At 44.3% G+C, this 19,941-nt stretch overlaps 1 protein-coding gene across 1 annotated transcript in view; it reads left to right on the top strand.

Annotated features, from left to right (window-relative positions):
• Positions 1-19,941, top strand: part of LOC124621604 (protein couch potato-like) — a 183,169-nt gene that overhangs the window by 131,976 nt on the left and 31,252 nt on the right. Inside the window, exon 6 of the mRNA XM_047147154.1 lies at positions 1,818-2,029. Coding sequence (XP_047003110.1) covers positions 1,818-2,029 — 212 coding nt within the window. The remainder of the gene's footprint in view (positions 1-1,817; positions 2,030-19,941) is intronic.

The raw sequence follows: 19,941 nt of genomic DNA on the forward strand, positions 1-19,941 counted from the left end.
GGAGTGGAACCATGTACTGAGCCTACAAAGGGGAATGCGTCCGCGTTCAGTGAGGTTCGCAATCGGTGGTAGTTGACAGGCAGGCGTCGCAGCCCCCCACCACTCACCACGGTGGCAACATGGGCACTCGACATGGAGAGATGTAGGATGTAACAGCCAACGTACGTAGGCCACCGACCCGAGCTGAGCAACAGTCATCAGAAAGATGGCTACAAGTCTGTCTGACGAAATACCGTGGAGAACACACGACGTGATACGTGAGAATTCTAAACTACTGGCCATTCAAATTGCTACATCACGAAGATGACGTGCTACAGACGCGAAATTTAACCGACAGGAAGAAGATGCTGTGATATGCAAAACATTAGCTTTTCAGAGCATTCACACAACGTTTGGCGCCGGTGGCGACACCTACAACGTGCTGACATGAGGAAAGTTTCCAACCGATTTCTCATACACAAACAGCAGTTGACCGGCGTTGCCTGGTGAAACGTTGTTGTGATACCTCGTGTAAGGAGGAGAAATGCCTAACATCACGTTTCCGACATTGATAAAGGTCGGATTGTAGCCTATCGCGATTGCGGTTTATCGTATCGCGACACTGCTGCTCGCGTTGGTCGAGATCCAATGACTGTTAGCAGAATATGGAATCGGTGGGTTCAGGAGGGTAATACGGAACGCCGTGCTGCATCCCAACGGCCCCGTATCACTAGCAGTCGAGATGATAGGCATTTTATCCGCATGGCTGTAACGGATCGTGCAGCCACGTCTCGATCCCTGAGTCAACAGATGGGGACATTTGCAAGACAAAAACCATCTGCACGAACAGTTCGACGATGTTTGCAGCAGCATGGACTATCAGCTCGGAGACCATGGCTGCGGCTACCCTTGACGCTGCATCACAGACAGGATCGCCTGCGATGCTGTACTCGACGACGAACCTGGGTGCACGAATCGCAAAACGTCATGTTTTCAGATGAATCCAAGTTCTGTTTACAGCATCATGATGGTCGCATCCCTGTTTGGCGACATCGCGGTGAACGCACATTGGAATCGTGTATTCGTCATCGCCATACTGGCGTATCACCCGGCGTGATGGTATGGGGTGCTATTGGTTACACGTCTCGGTCACCTGTTGTTCGCATTGACGGCACTTTGAACAGTGCACGGTACATTTCAGATGTGTTAGGACCCGTGGCTCTACCCTTCATTCGATCCATGCGAAACCCTACATTTCAGCAGGCTAATGCACGACCGCATGTTGCAGATCCTGGACGGGCCTTTCTGGATACAGAAAATGTTCGATTGCTCCCCTGGCCAGCACATTCTCCAGATCTCTCACCAATGGAAAACGTCTGGTCAATGGTGGCCGAGCAACTGGCTCGTCACAATACGCCAGTCACTACTCTTGATGAGCTGTGGTATCATATTGAAGCTGATGGGTGGCTGTAGCTGTACACGCCACCCAAGTTCTGTTTGACTTGCCCAGGCGTATCAAGGCCGTTATTACAGCCAGAGATGGTTGTTCTGGGTACTGATTTCTCAGGATCTATGCACCCAAATTGCGTGAAAATGTAACCACATGTCAGTTCTAGTATAACATATGTGTCCAATGAATACACGTTTATCATCTACATTTCTTCCTGGTGTAGCAATTTTGATGGCCAGTAGCGTACAAATGAGAATACACGCTTGAAACGTGTTGTGCTATGAATGAGAACGTTGTGGAAAACTTTGTTATTTTACTTAGTAGAGGCTAGGGTGCGGTGAGAGGAGAGTAGAGGCGCGCCGTGAGCGGCCGGTGTGTGTGGTTGCAGCCGCCGATGGCGATGGCGCACCCAGCTGCGGCCGCGGCGTTGACCTCGATCCACGCGTCGCTGCCGCACTTCCTGCCATCGCCGGCGCTTGCGTCGCCCGTCGGATCGTCCTCGTCGCAGCCGGGCGTCAGCAACGCCCCCTGCTCCACGCTGTTCGTCGCCAACCTGGGCCAGTTCGTGTCCGAGCACGAGCTCAAGGAGCTCTTTAGCAGGTGCGTGCCTCTACCTACACTGACTCACCAAATCCCAACACCGATCGTACAGACGACATTTCTTATGTGGCCTCGAGCACAGAGGGCAGTACGAAGGTCATTCCGAAACTAATGCCGCCCATTTATTTTCGCAGAAACTACAAGAGGGGCCAAATAAAACTGGCCCATATAATAATATGTGCGCCTGAAGATAGGCCACCCAACTTGCATCATCCGCGTCTTAGGGCATATGGTGTAAGTTGGGTTACATACATTAAGGTGTACGTAATATTCTTACGGGCCAGTACCCTTGTTCCCCATTCAGAATAGTAATAGAAAGTACATGGTGACCCAAAAGTCTGCTAACATTTGAAAATTCAATACTCCACGGAAAAATTTAGGTAGTGAAGTAAAAATTCACACACGTTATTGAAATAACATAGAGTTTCATTCAAGCCAAAAAAGTATATAATGAAATAAAATGCAACCAGTTGCATAAAAGAAATTTAATTTCTTTACAGGGGGAATTTATTGCCCTTCTTCAGAAGGTTATACCTTTCGCATTATCTACATCTACATCTACATCCATACTCCGCAAGCTACCTGACGGTGTGTGGCGGAGGGTACTTTAAGTACCTTCTTTTCCAGTCTCGTATTGTTCGTGGAAAGAAATATTGTCGGTATGTCTCTGTGTGGGCTCTAACTTCTGATTTTATCCTCATGGTCTCTTCACGAGATATACGCAGGAGAGAGCAATATACTGCTTGACTCCTCGGTGAAGGTATGTTCTCGAAAGTTCATCAAAAGCCCGTGCCGAGCTATTGAGCATCTCTCTTGCGGAGTCTTCCACTATCATCTCCGTAACGCTTTCGCGATTACTAAATGATCCTGTAACGAAGCGCGCTGCTCTCCGTTGGATCTTCTCTATCTCTTCTATCAACCCTATCTGGTACGGATCCCACCAGGTGAGCAGTATTCAAGCAGTGGGCGAACAAGTGTACTGTAACTTACTTCGTTTTCTGATTGCATTTCCTTAGGATTCTTCCAATGAATCTCAGTCTGGCATCTGCTTTACCGACGATTAAATTTATATTTTCATCCCATTTTAAATCACTCCTAATGCCTACTCCCTGATTATTTATGGAATTAACTGCTTCCAGTTGCTGACCTGCTATATTGTAGCTAAATGATAAAGGACCTTTCTTTCTATGTATTCGCAGGACATTACACTTATTTGCGAGTGTCAACAATAAGATGCATATAGCAAAATTCCACGATCATGTGACTCATAGTGTCTGAACAAAATTAGCGTAAAGAAGCAAAACAACAAGTGCAGACATCATGCCAGAACAGGAGCTAATTAGCTTCTATATATCTGATGCGCCTTGCCACAGTTCGCGCGGCTCCCCGCGTTCGAGGTTTAGGTCCTCCTTCGGGCGTGGGTGTGTGTGTGTGTGTGTGTGTTGTCCTTAGCGTAAGTTACTTTAAGTTAGACTAAGTAGTGTGTAAGCCTAGGGATCGATGACCTCAGCAGTTTGGTCCCATAGGAACTTACCACAAATTTCCAAAGTTTTCCAGCTTCTTCATACAAATTTTGTACAGACACTATGAAGCACATGACCATGGCATTTTGCTGTATGCACTTGACACTCGCCAAGAAATGCGATAGGTATAACATTCTGAAGACGGGCACTAGGTGCCCCGGGAAGGAAATTAAAGTTCTTTTGGCAGCTGGTTGCTTTATTTCATTATATACGGCTACAGTTGCTGAGGATGGATAAATACTAAGCCAAAAAAGGTACACAGATGGCGCTTCATATAATACAAGAGCAGTAATTAACATAAAAATTCACTTTTAGCAACGACGATATTCTTTATAATGCTCCACATATCGTCCGCCATTCATCAACAATACCTGTAGTCGACGGACAATGTTGTGAACAGCACTGTGCAGCATATCAGAAGGTATGGTGAGGAACTGCCAGCAGAGATTTTCTTTTAGCATCCCTAATGAGGTCGGGCGATCGCGGTAGACGACAAATAATCATACACACTGAGGTCTGGGGACCTTAGCATGCAATCGTCACCAAGAAATGCTTGCAATAGATATTTAACGCGTGTGACAATATGGGGTGGAGCGCCATTCTGAATATAAGTTGTACCTTGCAGCAGGTATTTATCACCCAGACTGGGGATTATGCGATTCTGTAAGAGATCGGCATACCCCGCATCCGTCAAGCTGCCAATTTGAAAAGCAGAAGCAGCACCCGCATTTCCTCGAAGAAAAAGGGTCCTATCACGATCCATGTGATAAATCCACAGCACACCGCGACTTTCTCGTCATGCAATAGGGTTTCTACGACAGTTACAGGATTTTCGATAGCCTAAATTTTGCAGTTGCTGGTGTTCATTGACCCTCTGAGTGTGAAATGGGCTTTGTCGGTCCAGCGTCATCTGTTGGCAGGATTTGCACTTGATTTTGTTTACAATAAAACCCCATGTCATTTCAGACATCTCTGTCAAGTTTTACCTCTCTACCTATATTATTCCGTGAATTAGCGCATTTACAAATGTTTACGAACTTTAGGGTTACCCTGAACTAGAGGAAGATTTTAGGACGTACTGTCATTTTCCACATAATCATCACCGTTCGTACTGAACTTTTCCCAACGATGAACAAGTATCTGTGCGCCGTGCTCATAAAAACCTGAACCAGCTGACGCTATCCTCTGTCTTCCAGATTTGGCGACAGCAACAGCAGGTTGAAAACCGTGACTACGTACTCCACCGGTCGTAGGCTCACACGGGTCGAAGTCTCAGGGCGTCCCACATGGACCTTACAGTGGTCATAATAGGGCAGTCCAGTGAAAATCGACAGTGAGTTGCGTGGTAGCAAGACTGTTGTGGGACCAGGTGTTATCGTGTTTCAAGTGACAGTTTGGCTTCTTTTCTAATCCGACACTGGAAATTCGGGCATTCAGCCGTTATAGTGTCTTCTTGTAGTGCTGTGAATTGACTGTTCTTTTAGTCTCCATTGCATGCAAAACAACCACACTCTGCATGTCCAGAAGATGTTCACGTCATTTTCCCTGCAGATAACTGTGTCTTGAACTTCTTCTTTGTTGGAGAATTCGCATGTCGCCATCCTATCGACTATCTTCTGGATTCTAGCTTATCACAGTGACGCCACGTCGCATATCCGGTGACGATATTTTTTCAAAACTTGTCACCTTCAGTCTAGCTGGTCGCAACAAATTCCAGTCAGTGATTGATTTCGTCTCTTGTAAGCAATTGCGCGATGCACGATCCATCTAACGCACACTTTCCGGTAACAAACGCCGCGAAACGTCTCATCTAAGGCATTACGGCTGACATTCTGGTGCGCACACATTTCTGTGCGTAAACCGCCAAGCATCACGGATGAGCTGATCGAGATGCTATCAATTACGAGTGTTGGCAACAGAGTACAGTTCACCAAGGCGCGGTTTGATGTGCATATCCTTTACGCCAATACTGAAGCGCATTACCCACTGCCTCACATTACTCATATCTACTGTTTCGTCTCCATACACCTTTAGCAAGCGCCGATGGGTTTCAGTTAGCGTAACTTGTTGAGCAGTGAGGAATTCAATAGTATATTGCTGTTTGATGCGTACCTCGATACCATATACATTGTAGGACATTCACCCGCTGCAGCTATCTGCCACAGTAGAACGAAACCAAGTGGATGTTAGCGGAAAGATACAAAAGTTACTACTATATCAACACAATCTGGCTCGAACACACAGAGACAACACAAAAAAATAAGAGGCATTACTTTGAGAATGACCATCGTACTATACTGGGTTATATAAGATAACATGGGCACTCCAGTGATATGATGTAGGTCCATATTCGGCGTTCACAATCTTGCTAGGCGGGAAACTGATGCACATAAAGCCTCAATGGTGGGTATACGATTTCGTGTGATTCCTAGTACAGAAACAGTTTTAATCCTCTGCAAGATGCTAATGGGCCCTAGAATGTTTTTCCAATAGCGAAGACAGTAAGGTTTAACACTGTTCCGGACAGGACCGGAACCAAGGCCCAGTTCTGGAGTGAGAGGAGGAGTGGGGGAGGGGGGGGGGAGCGGGGAAGGGGGTAGCCAGGGGGGCACAGTTGGTTAGTGGCTCAGCCCTCCCTCCTACTCCCTCCAAATATTACTTCCAGTCACCACACTTTTAACGTGCCAGAGATGCCTAGGATTCCAATAATAATAGCATTAAATAGAGAACATACTTTAATACAATAACAGTAATCTGTGCTTAGTACATCGCTTTTTGTATAACATCCAAGAAATTGCAATTCAGAGTAACACATCATTTGAAAAGCTGTCGTAATGAAAATTAGAGAAGTACATCTGTGATGCAATTGAGTTTAGAGCTGTAATAGCAACTTGCTCAAACAACTTCGACAACCTCATAATTTGCACGACATAAAATCCAAGCGTGCACTCCCTGGTATCAGTGTTTCAGTTAGCATTACGATTCTGAACAAATGTCTGCAGACTGCTTCTTTCAGTCATTTCCTCCCACGTTCGAGAAAGTCAACCTTTCTATTTTCCATAGTGAAGGGTCTTCCTCTTTCTGTCTTGGCAACTTCCTATCTTTTCCGGTTCTGCCTCCTGACTCAATAAAAACGTCGGGTTCGTTGTTAACGTCAGGTGTGGTCAACTTTGAACGAGTACCTTCTCCTGTCTCTGCAGTTTATCAGGCTGTAACACTTCAGACATGCGATTGGAAAGTTTCCTACGATCCACACAGTTTGTAATTTTCCACACTACCTTGCCAATTTTAATTTTCATGCAACCTTATCCTCCTAAAGTTACCTGAGAAACTTGGAAATTAATGTACGTAAAAATATAAACCCTTGCAGTAAAATTACCCTTGAAGTGAAGTGGAGAGGGTCGTGACGCCCATATCGCAATCCCCACCCCCACTTTCTTGGATCCGTACCTGTAGTGGTAGTCTCGGACCCGAACCCAGAACCTTTTCTTCCGATGACAATTCTCTTACCAACTCAGCTATCCAGGTGCGCCCTTAAAGCTTCACTTCTGCCAGTGCCGCTCTCCTATATCTTCCTTCTTCAGCATAGCTTGCTGGACTTCCACTTTTGGAAGAAAAGATATGCAGTCAACAGGAGTTTGATAGACTGAAAAAAAATCATTCCAATTACACTTCCTGGGAAATCAGCAAACCTAAAACCGTAGATTTCAACACCTCACTGTCTCCATACATTTTAAGAAAAACTGTCAAAAAGTTTTGTGCGTTATTCCTTGGAGTAACTCTTCTCTTGCTTACTCTCTGTCCTTAACTTCTCTATCCCTAATTTGTTCATTACTACTATCGAATTACCACTTTCTTGTTTCTTATGTTGGTGATAAAAATTTTGTTTATAGTTGAAAATATATTTCTCTGTGTCCTTCTTCGCTAAAATACTATATTTTCATGGCGTGTTTGTGACAGCAGTAACCAGGTTTCGGTTTTGTAATCAGGGCAGAGAATTCTCAACCGAAACGTCGTTGCCTTGCAACGTAAGGACTAAACGAGGTAGTGCAGTAGTTAGTACACGACTCGCATTCGGGAAGGTGACGGTTCAAATCCCCGTCCTGCCATCCTGATTTGGTTTTTCCGTGATTTCCTTTAATTGCTTCGGGCTAATGCCGGGATATCCTTTGAAAGGGCACGATCGATTTCCATTCCCATCCTACCCTAATCCGAGCTTGTTCTCCGTCTCTAATGACCTCATTGTGGACGGGACATTAAATACTAACCTGCTTGCTTTTTTGCGACATAAATGGAAGAAGGAAGACGTCCAGTTGTCTGACGCCGAGTTTCACGTCCTCCTTTCTACATGACCAACAACACAGATAAAACACCTCACAGGACTGCCACGCAGTTACGTCGTAACCTGCACTTTTATCGAACTGGCACGGCTTGAAAACCGAGCGGAAGATTCCGGCTGCCACTCATGTGCAAAACACTTCCTCCTATGACGTAATCGCCTTTCGTTGCGTGTATGCTTGTCGCGGTATTTTTCGTTTGAAGCTGACTTCAGACGGAAATGTTTACTGAAGTTTTGTTTGAAACAAGCTAGGTGTGTCATGTTCATATACCGTAGCAGCTCGCGCAATGCAACGTTTCGTATTAGTAACTTCCAAATTAGTCTTTATATTAGCCTTGAGTTGCCCTGAGGTATCAAACAGAGTTAATGAATACCCAGCAAGGGTAGAAAGGCTCTGCGATTAAAATCTGCAAACTGGAATGTTTGAGCATCGTCCGACATTACTCAAATATTTGGGCTGCGCAAAGTTATTTCACAGCAAATATTATTCCTGTTGAACTGAATATAGAGGTACAACTGTGATGTCTACTATGAGACGATACGAAACGATTCGATAATGGTAATACTCGTAATGATGTAATGTCGAGCTCAATGACAATTTTTATCTGCAGCATGAGCCATTTCTCTGCAGCTTTTCCTGGTGCCGTATATTACGTGCCTCTCAGATGTAAGTAAATATCGTTTAATGTATGCTTTAAAAATGAATCATTCCTGGTTAGCAATTTGATGGTGGTTTAAAGGTTGTTTCAAGAACTAAAAGTGCTTGAACTAGTTTGCATCTTCAGCAGTCTATTTCATCATTTTTTGCAGTTCAGAGAAAGCAGAAAGAAGAAATACATCAGAAATGAATATAAGCAATAAAAAAGGTTCAAGATTTAAGTCTGACTGTTGCCAAAAGCATAGTTCAGTTACAAAACCATCCTTCAGATTACTTGAAAGTCATCTTTCAGTTATCCTCTTAAGCCACATTTTGTTGCAACTTTTTCCATGTGTATGTTTGCACACACTGAGAAATAGTAGCCTTGTGCCTTGTCTGAGGCTTTCTCTTGAGTGTTACATTTCTGTCCTGCTGAATCACTCTTCATATTTCGAATTATTAAACGTAAAGTACAGGTACCGCAAAAACCATTACTGGATGAAAAACAGATACAAGTGAAAGACCATATTGCTGCAGTGGTCTACGAGGCCACTATAAGTTAAAAGAAAACCTTTAGCGCCCCACAAAACTTAATTAAAGAGGCATTTAATGTGTTTGCATAGTTTTGTTTGCCTGACAGATTTCACAGATCACTGGTTTTTGAGGACAATGGTAAAACTCTCCTAAACCTGGATGTTGGTTTGAACACAGCAGTACTTTACAAAACGTGATCCACAGTATTGATAGAAGCCGAAGAAATGCATTAAAATTTGTGCCACGGCCAGGACTTCAAACTAATCTCTTTCCTTACTAGGCAAGTGTGTTGGGAGTGGCATTCCCTTGCCTTGTTCTAACATGTAGACTAACTCAGCTAGTTACAGGGGGTCACACAGTTCAGCAAGGACGCTAAATCACAGAGCTACTTACCATTTTTCACATATACAGATCACTGCCAGAACTGAAAGATGCCTTAAGCTGGAGAAGAAACTCTTAGGACCGCGAATTTTTGAAAGATGTGGAAGGAAATTATCCGTGTCCTTTCCAAAGGGACCATTCCGACATTTTACTTATGCAATCCAGAAAAACCACGGAAAACCTAGGTAGGGACGGCGGAAGAGGTACTTGAACATCCTTCTTCCAAAGTGCGTGTTCAGTGACTGACACATAGAGCAGGAATATCCATGGAGTGAACATTACGTGTACTGCGCAAGACGTCAACATCACACTTAAATTCTTACGTGACTTCTACATAACGCTGATGGTTTACAGCCGGCCGTGGTGGCCAAGCGGTTAAAGGCGCTACAGTCTGGAACCGCGCGGCCGCTACGGTTGCAGGTTCGAATCCTGCCTCGGGCATGGATGTGTGTGATGTCAGGTTAGGTTTAAGTAGTTCTAAGTTCTAGGGGACTGATGACCTTAGAAGTTAAGTCCCATAGTGCTCAGAGCCATTTGAACCATTTTTGATGGTTTACATTTTACGCTAAGACCAAAATTATAATATATACGCTAAGCAAAAGAAATAAAGGATCATTTTCTCGAAACCCCATAATTGCCACCCATTGCTACATATAAGTCTGAAATTTGGCTCAATGGTGGGTACAGCCTTCCTCTGCAACGGTGCAGAAGCGCGGCAGGCACCCTGTGACGGCGTCATCCTCGGGCTCGACGACGCTCCCAACAGCGAAGTGTCGACACATGTGAAAAGAACGTCCGATAGAACAGACACCACTGATGACCTGCAGCCGTCTAGAACGAAATTAGAATTACGTATTATTACCCTCAGCTGCTGACGTGCATTGCTTCAGCTGCTGACGGGCATTGATATGTATCAATGGGGCCAGGTGAAAATGTGTGCCCCGACCGGGACTCGAATCCGGGATCTCCTGTTTACATGGCAGACGCTCTATCCATCTCAGCCACCGAGGGCACAGAGGATAGTGCGACTGCAGGGACTACCTCGCGCACACCTACCTCGAGACCCACATTCTCACCTTGTATGTCCACACACTACATTCCTACTGTCCGTACCCAACACACTCATTACTTGTGGAAGACATTCTTACCAAGTACCGTAAGAGTTCGGGTAATATGTGTGCATCCGCACAGAAGTAGGAGGTCATGGCAGGTATTGCCAGAAATATATACATATGAGACATATAAGGCGAGAATGTGGGTCTCGCGGGAGGCGTGCGCGTGATAGTCCCTGCAGTCGCACTATTCTTTGTGTCCTCGGTGGCTCAGGTGTCCACATATTTACGTTTCCCAGAAATATTTTATTTTATAAAGGTCATCGTTTTATATATAAAAAATCTGATAGAAGCAGTTTCTGTTTGTTATTGTTACACCATTATGTAAAAAAAAGTGGATAGAGCGTCTGCCATGTAAGCAGGAGATCCCGGGTTCGAGTCCCGGTCGGGGCACATATTTTCACCTGTCCCCGTTGATATATATCAGCAGCTGAAGGTATTAATATATAATTCTAATTGGGTTAATTACATTACATTGGCACCAAATTTCACCAAAATTCTGCCAAATACTACCGTGGACGTGACACATGATCGGAAGGTCACACCCCCTCTTACCCACATTTCACCCGTTCCTTCGACACCTCTGCGTTGGAGGTCAGAACCGCGACGTTCAGTGTCGAAATCACCCGATTTTCTTATGATTGGTCGGGGCAAGCATTGCAGACATACCGCCGCTCAGAATCGGCAGGAAAATGCCGCAGAAGGTAAAGGGGGCGGGGCAAAAATGACGTCAATCAAACCACCCCTTTCCCTAGGCATTGATTTCCACACATTTCGCGGTAACGACAGTTGGCAGTACAATGAGCGAATGGAAGACGTTCTTTACATCGTGTGACGCAGCTGATACTCTCGAGCATTTCAAGGACACTGTGGAGCTGCAGCCAAAAAACAAAAAAACAAAAACAAAACAAAAAAGTGGCTCAATGGGACTTAAAATCTGAGGTCAGCAGTCCCCTACATTTATAACTACTTAAACCTAACTAACCTAAGGACACCACACACATCCATGCCCGAGGCAGGATTCGAACCTGCGACCGTAGCAGCAGCGCGGTTCCGGACTGGGACTGAAGCGCCCAGAAACGCTCGCCACAGCGGCCGGCAATGAAATGATCGGATGGCATTGTTGGCCGGGAGGCCCCATTCGGGAGCTGCATCCCCATCGAACATGATCACATCAATTTCAAGCGCAAGGGACCGCATTTTCTGCTCTCGTGTACAGGTCGAAACCACTAGGGACCGTTCAATACCATTCGACGAGATCTGAACGTGATCCGAAACCTCTAAGGGAGCTTATGCTTTTTCGGCGCTCCTCCTGTGGCGTGATCACGGGGGGATGCGACACTGACACAGGCGTGAATAAAACGGCAAAGGATCCCTCTAAGACCCTCCTGTTCGGGAAAACCCTCGGTACCACACACCAGTCTTTGTTGAGAACCTTAAAAAGGTACCTGTACAGACAGAAACCGTGTCAGGAGTGCAGGCAGGCTACACTGCTGCTCTTTCGCCGATGCACTGCTGCTCTTGCGGCTGATAGCAGGCCATTTAAAAAAAAAAAAAACCTCAGTAAAGGTGGACTGTAACTACCGAAGGTTTTGCCGAATTGGGAGCAGGGTGACTCTCCTTCATTCACGCATGTGTCACTGTCGCATCCCTCCGTGGTCACGCCACTGGAGGACAAATAATTGGAGTGCAGAAAAAGGGTAAACACACATAGTTGCTTCAGACCACACTAGAAAAAATGTCGTTTGACTAGGGCCTTCCGTCAGGCAGACCGTTCGCCGGGTGCAAGTCTTCCGATTTGAAGCCATTTCGGCGACTTGCGCGTCGATGGAGATGAAATGATGATGATGAGAACAACACAATACCCAGCCCCTGAGCGGAGAAAATCCCCGACCCAGCCGGGAATCGAACCCAGGTCTTAAAGATTGACATTCTGTCGCGCTGACCACTTTTTTTCCGGTAGTGTTCGTTGCGTTTGGTCAGTGCGGACGTCACAAGACATCCGTGAAAGTTGATCGTTGATTCCTTTACTCAGTTTTTTTATTAGAGAGAGCAAAAATCCCTCTGACCGAATATTTTTTTTAATCTCATTTTGTTCGCTTTTTTTTTTTTTTTCGTTCGTTGCATCCGGGCGGTACGGACGTCATAAGACGTCCCTTTAAGTTCGTTGTTGATCCATGAACTCAGTTTTATCATTACAGAGGGCAGCTAACCCTCTGACCGAACACGCTGCGCTACCGTGACGGCACCACTCAGCTACCGGGGACGGACACCACATTCAGATTCGTCCAATGGGTGCGATCACATTCGATAGCGATGTACCACCACAATGTCCTTAGAGAAAGTTTGGAACCCCCAGGGGTGTCAGCAGTGAAACGTTGTGAAGAACGCCTTCTTGCTGCTCATCGCATTGCTAACTGTCGTTCTCGACGGCGAAATGTGTGGGAATCAACGTTCTAGGAAAAGAGGTGGTTTCATCTCGCCCCCCCCCCCCCCCCCAGCGACCTTTCCGTGCAGATTCTGAGCGACGGTGTGTCTAGAATGATTTTCTTGGACACTCATAAGAAAGTCGCGTGGTTTGAATGCTGGGCGTCGCGTTTATGACGTCCATCGCAGAGATGTGAAAAGATGATGATGATGATGATCTTTGATTATCGACGCCCGTTCAAATGCCCAACCTTTGCTCAGTCCAATCGTGCCACTTTCATGAATGATGATGATGAAATGATGAGGACAGCACAAACACCCAGTCTTCTCAATGCCGGTGAAAATCCGTGACCCCACCGGGAATCGAACCTGGGACCCCGTGCCCGGAAAGCGAGAACGCGACCGCGAGACCACGAGCGGCGGACCAGGTGTAAAAAGAAGGGTTGGTATTTGGGTAATGGGGAGTTTGGCGACCTTCCCAATGTGCGACACGTCTACGGTGGCTCTGGGCAGAATTGTGGTGAAACTGGGTGTCAATGCGACATTATTTACCTACCTTACACGTCACATGAACTTCTGAGCTGTGACCTTTTTCTTTCTGCGTGTGTCAACACCTTGCTGTCTCAAGCGTCGTCGAACCAGGGGATGACGCTTTTGCACGTTTATAGAGAAAGCCAAATCTTAGTTTCGCAATGGATGGAAATTACGGGATTTAGAAAAAGCGATCCCTTAATTCTGTGCAAAGTGTGTTTACTCCTCTTTTACATATTTGTTTATTGCTAACAGCAGTGGTAATAAGAGTTTCTGTCACGAATGCAAATCGAAATACGTCTAGGGAGAAAAGTTTTCATTGCTAAGTACCACAGAGGTCTAATTATGGTTATCATACTAGTCTGAGGCGTTTTTCCTGTTGAAAAATATACCCACACAATGTAAAGATTGCTTGACTGTATACAGGGTGTAAATTTTAAGTTGACAAACCAGAATAACTCGAAAAATAAGCTTCACACGAAAAAATGTGTAGAATCGAAAGCTGATTATCTTCGAGGGGGACATCTGCTGGTGCTAAAATTAGCCGGCCACCCCAGCCCCCTGGGGGTGGACCGGGAGGCAACTTTAAAATTTCAAATGGGAACCCCCATTCTTTATTGCAGAATCAGATTCTGCATAAAAAACTACGTACATTTTGTCTTAAACATTTGTTTTGATTCCTGGTGGTTGGCGCTGTAATTCAAGAAAATCCATGTTTTCATGTTGAAACGTCCCCTTTTTGAACAATTATACACGACTGTGCTTAAACTGACACACAATATTTTTTTTTTTTTTTTTTTTTTTTTTTAGCGCAACGCAAGCTGACTTTCAAAAATCCCTACAAAAAAAATGGCCCTGACTAACATTAACCTATGCGTTTCACAAATCGCTTACCTCACAAAAATCTTGGTTACTCCCACTACTGCAATATAGCAAGCGCCACTACTGCCAGCTAAATAAAAGATTCAAACTATGGAAGGCACTAACTACTGATAGGGATAGTTAGCAAATGAAAGATATTAATAGAGAACAAACAATGTATTTACCTTAATATCATCATAATATATATAGGAGCTCATGACAAATTACAAAACTCCGCCATCTCTCTCCCCACATCCACCACTGCTGGCGGCTCACCTCCAACTGCGCAACGCTACGCGCTGTTAACAGCCCAGCTGCCCAACACTACAATGGCGAGTATTACAACAATGCACAGCAGCCACAGACTGCACACAGCACAGCCAGTGATTCTCATACAGAGGTGGCGTTACCAATAAAAAAACCTAAACAGCCTACTTACAATGTTTGCGTGGAAATTGGTTACGGATGAATAAAAAGTACTCATTTACTTCGTAAATTTTGATATGCTAAAACTAAAGCTCTCCCTCGCTTCCCATAGGGTGGGGTTTGAGAGAGAGGAATTAGAGTTTTACAAATGTTGACCCAAATATTAACTTTTTCCGCAGATTCGGATGAGTGGGTCAACATTTGTAACGCTAATTTTAGCACCAGCAGATGTCCCCCTAGAAAATAATCAGCTTTCGGTTCTACACATTTTTTCGTATGAAGCTTATTTTTTGAGTTATTCTGGTTTGTCAACCTAAAATTTACACCCTCTATAGGTTGTTCAGAAAAAATTGTCACTTTTTCTTATGGGAGGTATTATTGTTGAAAACTAGTACGAAATTTCCTGTAATGATATGTCCGGAAATAAATACATGCTGAGGGATGGAGCATTGAAGATCCGCAGGACTGCAACCTTCGTTTTGTTTACAGACGAGGCAGGATTCACAAGAGAAGGCATACTGAAGTACCAAAATACACACTTGTGAGCGGATGCAAATCCTCGAGCAGTCATGCAGGTGAGGCATCAACATCGCTTCCGTATCAACGTATAGGCAGGAATTGTGGGTAACAGATCATGATGCCACACACTTTCCTGAACAAATTCATAGGTATCATTGGTTTCTGCGAGATGAATTACCGGCGCTATTCGAGAAGACAATAGGGTACCGCCCCATTTTCTACGGATCGTGTGACAGTATCTCACCGCAACTTTTCATGGGCGATGGGTTGGTAAAGGAAGTCATAGCCTCTCCGTTCAACAAACGCATTCCGTTGGATTTCTGGGATTGATATATGCCCAACTCACCCACAACACCCAGACGTTATAGGTGCGTGTGACCAATGCGTGTGACGCAATCCGAATGAAGCTAGGTGTATTTGAAAGTGTGCGTCATTCACTACGAATAATGGCTGACCAATGTATCAGGATGCGCGGTAATCGAATACAGCAATGTTTATAGTGTCTGCTTCGAGGTAACAGGTAGACAGGAATCAGAGGGCAGACTGGCCAATATTGGTTTCCGCACATATCATTAGTGGAAATTTTCCTCTAGTCTTGAACAATAGGGCCTACTAACTTCTGTAGGAATATGTGACACTTTCTTCAATACTCCCTGTATTTACAAGTCCTGGATAAATTCTTTAGCGTGGACGTGTACCGTCAGTCAGTCCCTTCAAGATATACAGAATTCGAGCGGTTTGCACCTCCAGACAGTGTATGAGAACCTAATCATTACCTCTGGATTACACAGACCTCCGAGTCAAAGCAGTCACAATATGGAACTCTATCACTATTGTACCCATGATGTGGACAGTGTTCGTGTTTGATTAATATTTTAGTGTCCCTAAGGACGAAATAAGATTAAAAATATGGTACCTAAAGTAAGTACGGAGAATTTCGTCCCCCAAGAAACATTTCGAAACACCTGTCATAGCTCCAAATTTGATGTTTTATGGGATACTTCCAATTTAGAGTACTAGGAAGTCATTTTACAATGCCACCTCAGAACAGTTCATTACAATAGAGACTGGGAAATACGGGAAAGTGCATTACAAAACCAAGAAAATAGTAGTGGCTATCATTTCTTTTCCATATAACAAAAAAAGATAGCGCCATATGATACCTGTCACAGACAACTGAAACGCTCTTGCGTTTGTCTCTTCGAAGCATTAAGCCAACTTCATTGTAAACACTGAATGCAAATTGCTGAGATACCTATGAATAGTGTACACAATATCCACAATGCTTTTTTGCGTGTTCTATCCGTACTAGTAATGTAACGACTTTGATAGTCAATAGGGAGGTTACGGCAAAACCTTATTCGGTGCATTATCACGTGATCTTGAAGTAGTGATGCTTATTATGAAAATTCTGTTCTGCGCATCTGATAGCTCACTCCAAAGATTTTCCTGCTCTACGGTGTTGCATCGGTACGAGGCAATTGCTGAGTGCTTGCGTGGTATACCATGGAATGGCCGTGCGTCTCCAGAAACGTCACTGCAAGTGTTCGGCACGTCGAAAAGCTATATATTGGGGGTGTACAAGGTAATTTACAATCCATCAAAATAAGATACTTGCTTTCTGTTCGAATGAGTTAAAGCATGCTACTGAAAGAATTCGAACGCTTCCACATTCAGTGTGTCCCTAATTAGTAAGAAGACTTTACTCAAGCTCAGGTGCTGTAATTGTGGCAAACGGAAGTCCTGCAAGAAATATCAAAAGTGAATGTTGCCCATATTATATACTTCACAAACATATCGAAGTCTCTCTGATTTGATGCGACGTTGAGAAGATAGTCTTGCACGAACTTTGGTTATACTCACAAAATGCATTTGTTATCGCTGCATTGTTATCGTATTCGTCTGAAAATTTAATGGTTACTTATAATACAGTTGTCCATTTGTAATGTAAATTTTCTTAGTTTTCACTGAATTTTTCCAGGGTGAAATAAGTTTTTTTTTCCATAAATGAATTTAATGATCACACTTTGTTACCAGAATTGTTATAAGCGCTGCATCATTTCCACGATAATGCATGTTTATCCAGCTGTTATCATGCCACAAAAAAACTATTGAAACGGCAGATTAACATTCATAAGTTACACGTAGACAGGTAAAAAACACAAAATTGTAGCGCACAGTAATTAAGAGTGAACACAGGAAACAGCTATTTCAGGGAACCCGTTATTCCGAAATCTACACCAGATGACTTTCTTGGTGCACAGTCTTGAGAATGTTGTAGTACCTTCTGTAGCCTGCCTCACTGATCATCGAAAAAAAAATAACTGCACGCTGTAACTGCACGATGTGTTGAATAACTAAACTAATGCAGACGTTTCTTTTGTCTTTGCTAGAGGCCCGTCTCCGAGACGTAGCCCCATGTTCTGACGCCAGTAAGTAGTCACTGTCTCTCTACACTCTGCGTCCTTGTGTGCACTTTGAGTTTGGGGTTGTGGTCGTCATTACACGGCTGTGTGTGCTCTGCACGTGTTTGACAATTCACTAGTTTCCTGCAACTTCTCCTTAACATGTACCGTTTTAGTGACAGCAAATTGAAAAAAAAAAATGTTGAAATTTCCATTTGTTTTTCAGCACTACGGAATATGCGGAAGAAGTACACTGAGGTGACAAAAGTCATGGGATACCGATATGCACACATACAGATGGCGGTAGTATCGTATACACAAGGTATAAGACGGCAGCACATAAGCTGAGCTGTCAGTTTTACTCAGGTGATTCATGTAATAATGTGTCCGACGTGATTATGCCCGCACGACGAGAATTAACAAACTTTGAGCGCAGAGTGGCAGTTGGAACTAGACGCATGGCACATTCCATTTCGGAAATCGTTGGGGAATTCAATATTCTGGGATCCACAGTCTCAAGAGTGTGCCGATAATACTAACAAGGGGAGGCCGCCAATTGTGAAATTCAGATTCGATTCACACTGCGCATAATAAAAGCTCATGGCCAGAGGTGTAATGTGGCAAAGCACCAAGATGCACTTCTCAGCCGTTGTCGAGAAAATCGACAGTTAAAAGAAACCGTTGCGGTGAAATACTCTCTACGATTAATGATTTTCTACAGCGCCATAGTGCAGCGGTAAGCGCTGGGGTTCGTAATCCGAAGGTCGCCGGATCGGATCTCGCGCCATGCAATATTTTTTTATTATTAGTTTTTTGTAATTCAAATATATATATATATATATATATATATATATATATATATATATATATATATATATATATATATATATTAATGAATTGCTTATGCATGTTGGTGAAGGCGGATGGCTCTCCAATTGTACCGCCTTCATTTTTCCGTTTGTTTAACAGGGTGTACCAAAGCTGTCCCGTCCGCACTGATTTTCGACGATGTTATAAGTTGCGCTAGGGACCGCATCTACCTTCTTTCGAAGTTAGCAGGCAACTACGCTGTTATGGGGCGGCTCGTTTCGGCCCATTCAACATCTGTCCTTCAAGTGTAACGAGCGTGTAACGGAGTTTATATTTCATACCTGCCACAGCAAGTTTGTGTTCGTGGGGTCTCTATTCTAATTCGAACGTTTGACTTACGCTATACGTATTCGTTTCTGCGTCTTCCGTTAACTAAACGTGGTTAGCATTATGAAGACAATTAATAACATTTGTGAAATACAACTTTGTTTGCGGAAAACATAATGATGTTCGAAGTCGCCAGTTTTTCCACGACAAACGACTTTCAACAACTTATTATATGCATAATTGTTGCAACTGATTGCAACAGGGTGTACCAAAGCTGTCCCGTCCGCACTGATTTTCGACGATGTTATAAGTTGAATTACAAAAAACAAATACTAAAAAAAAAAGTTGCATGGAGCGAGATTCGATCCGGCTACCTTCGGATTACGAACCCGAGCGCTTACCGCTGCACCACCACGCTGTAGAAAATTACTAATCGTAGAGAGTATTTCACCGCAACGGTTTCTTTTAACTGTCGATTTTCTCGACAACGGCTGAGAAGTGCATCTTGGTGCTTTGCCACATTACACCTCTGGCCATGAGCTTTTATTATGCGCAGTATGAATCGAATCCGAATTTCACAACTGGCGGCCTGCCCTTGTAAGTTTCAGGCATTACCTCTCACCACGGACAACGCAATGGGCGATAGTCTTCAGTTACCGACCGAAAACAGTGGCCTTTGCGCAGAGTTGTCAGTGCCTAACAGACAAGCAGCACTGCATGAAATAACCACAGAAATCAATGTGGGACGTACGACGAACGTATCCGTTAAGGAAGTGCGGCGAAATTTGGGGTTAATGAGCAGACGACCGACCCGAGTGCCTTTGCCAACAGCTCGACATCGCCCGCAACACCTCGTGACTATATTGGTTAGACGCTAGACGACTGGAAAACCGTGGCCTGGTCAGATGAATCCCGGTTTCAGTTGGTAAAAGCTGATGGGAGGGTTCGAATGTGGTGCAGACCCTACGAAGCTATAAATCCAAGTTGTCAACAAGGCACTGTGCAAGCTGGCGATGGCTTCATAATGGCGTTGGCTGGGTTTACATGGAATGCTCCAACAGAACCGATCATTGACTGAAA

This window comes from Schistocerca americana, chromosome 1, assembly GCF_021461395.2.
Source record: "Schistocerca americana isolate TAMUIC-IGC-003095 chromosome 1, iqSchAmer2.1, whole genome shotgun sequence".
Taxonomy (NCBI): Eukaryota; Metazoa; Arthropoda; class Insecta; order Orthoptera; family Acrididae; genus Schistocerca; species Schistocerca americana.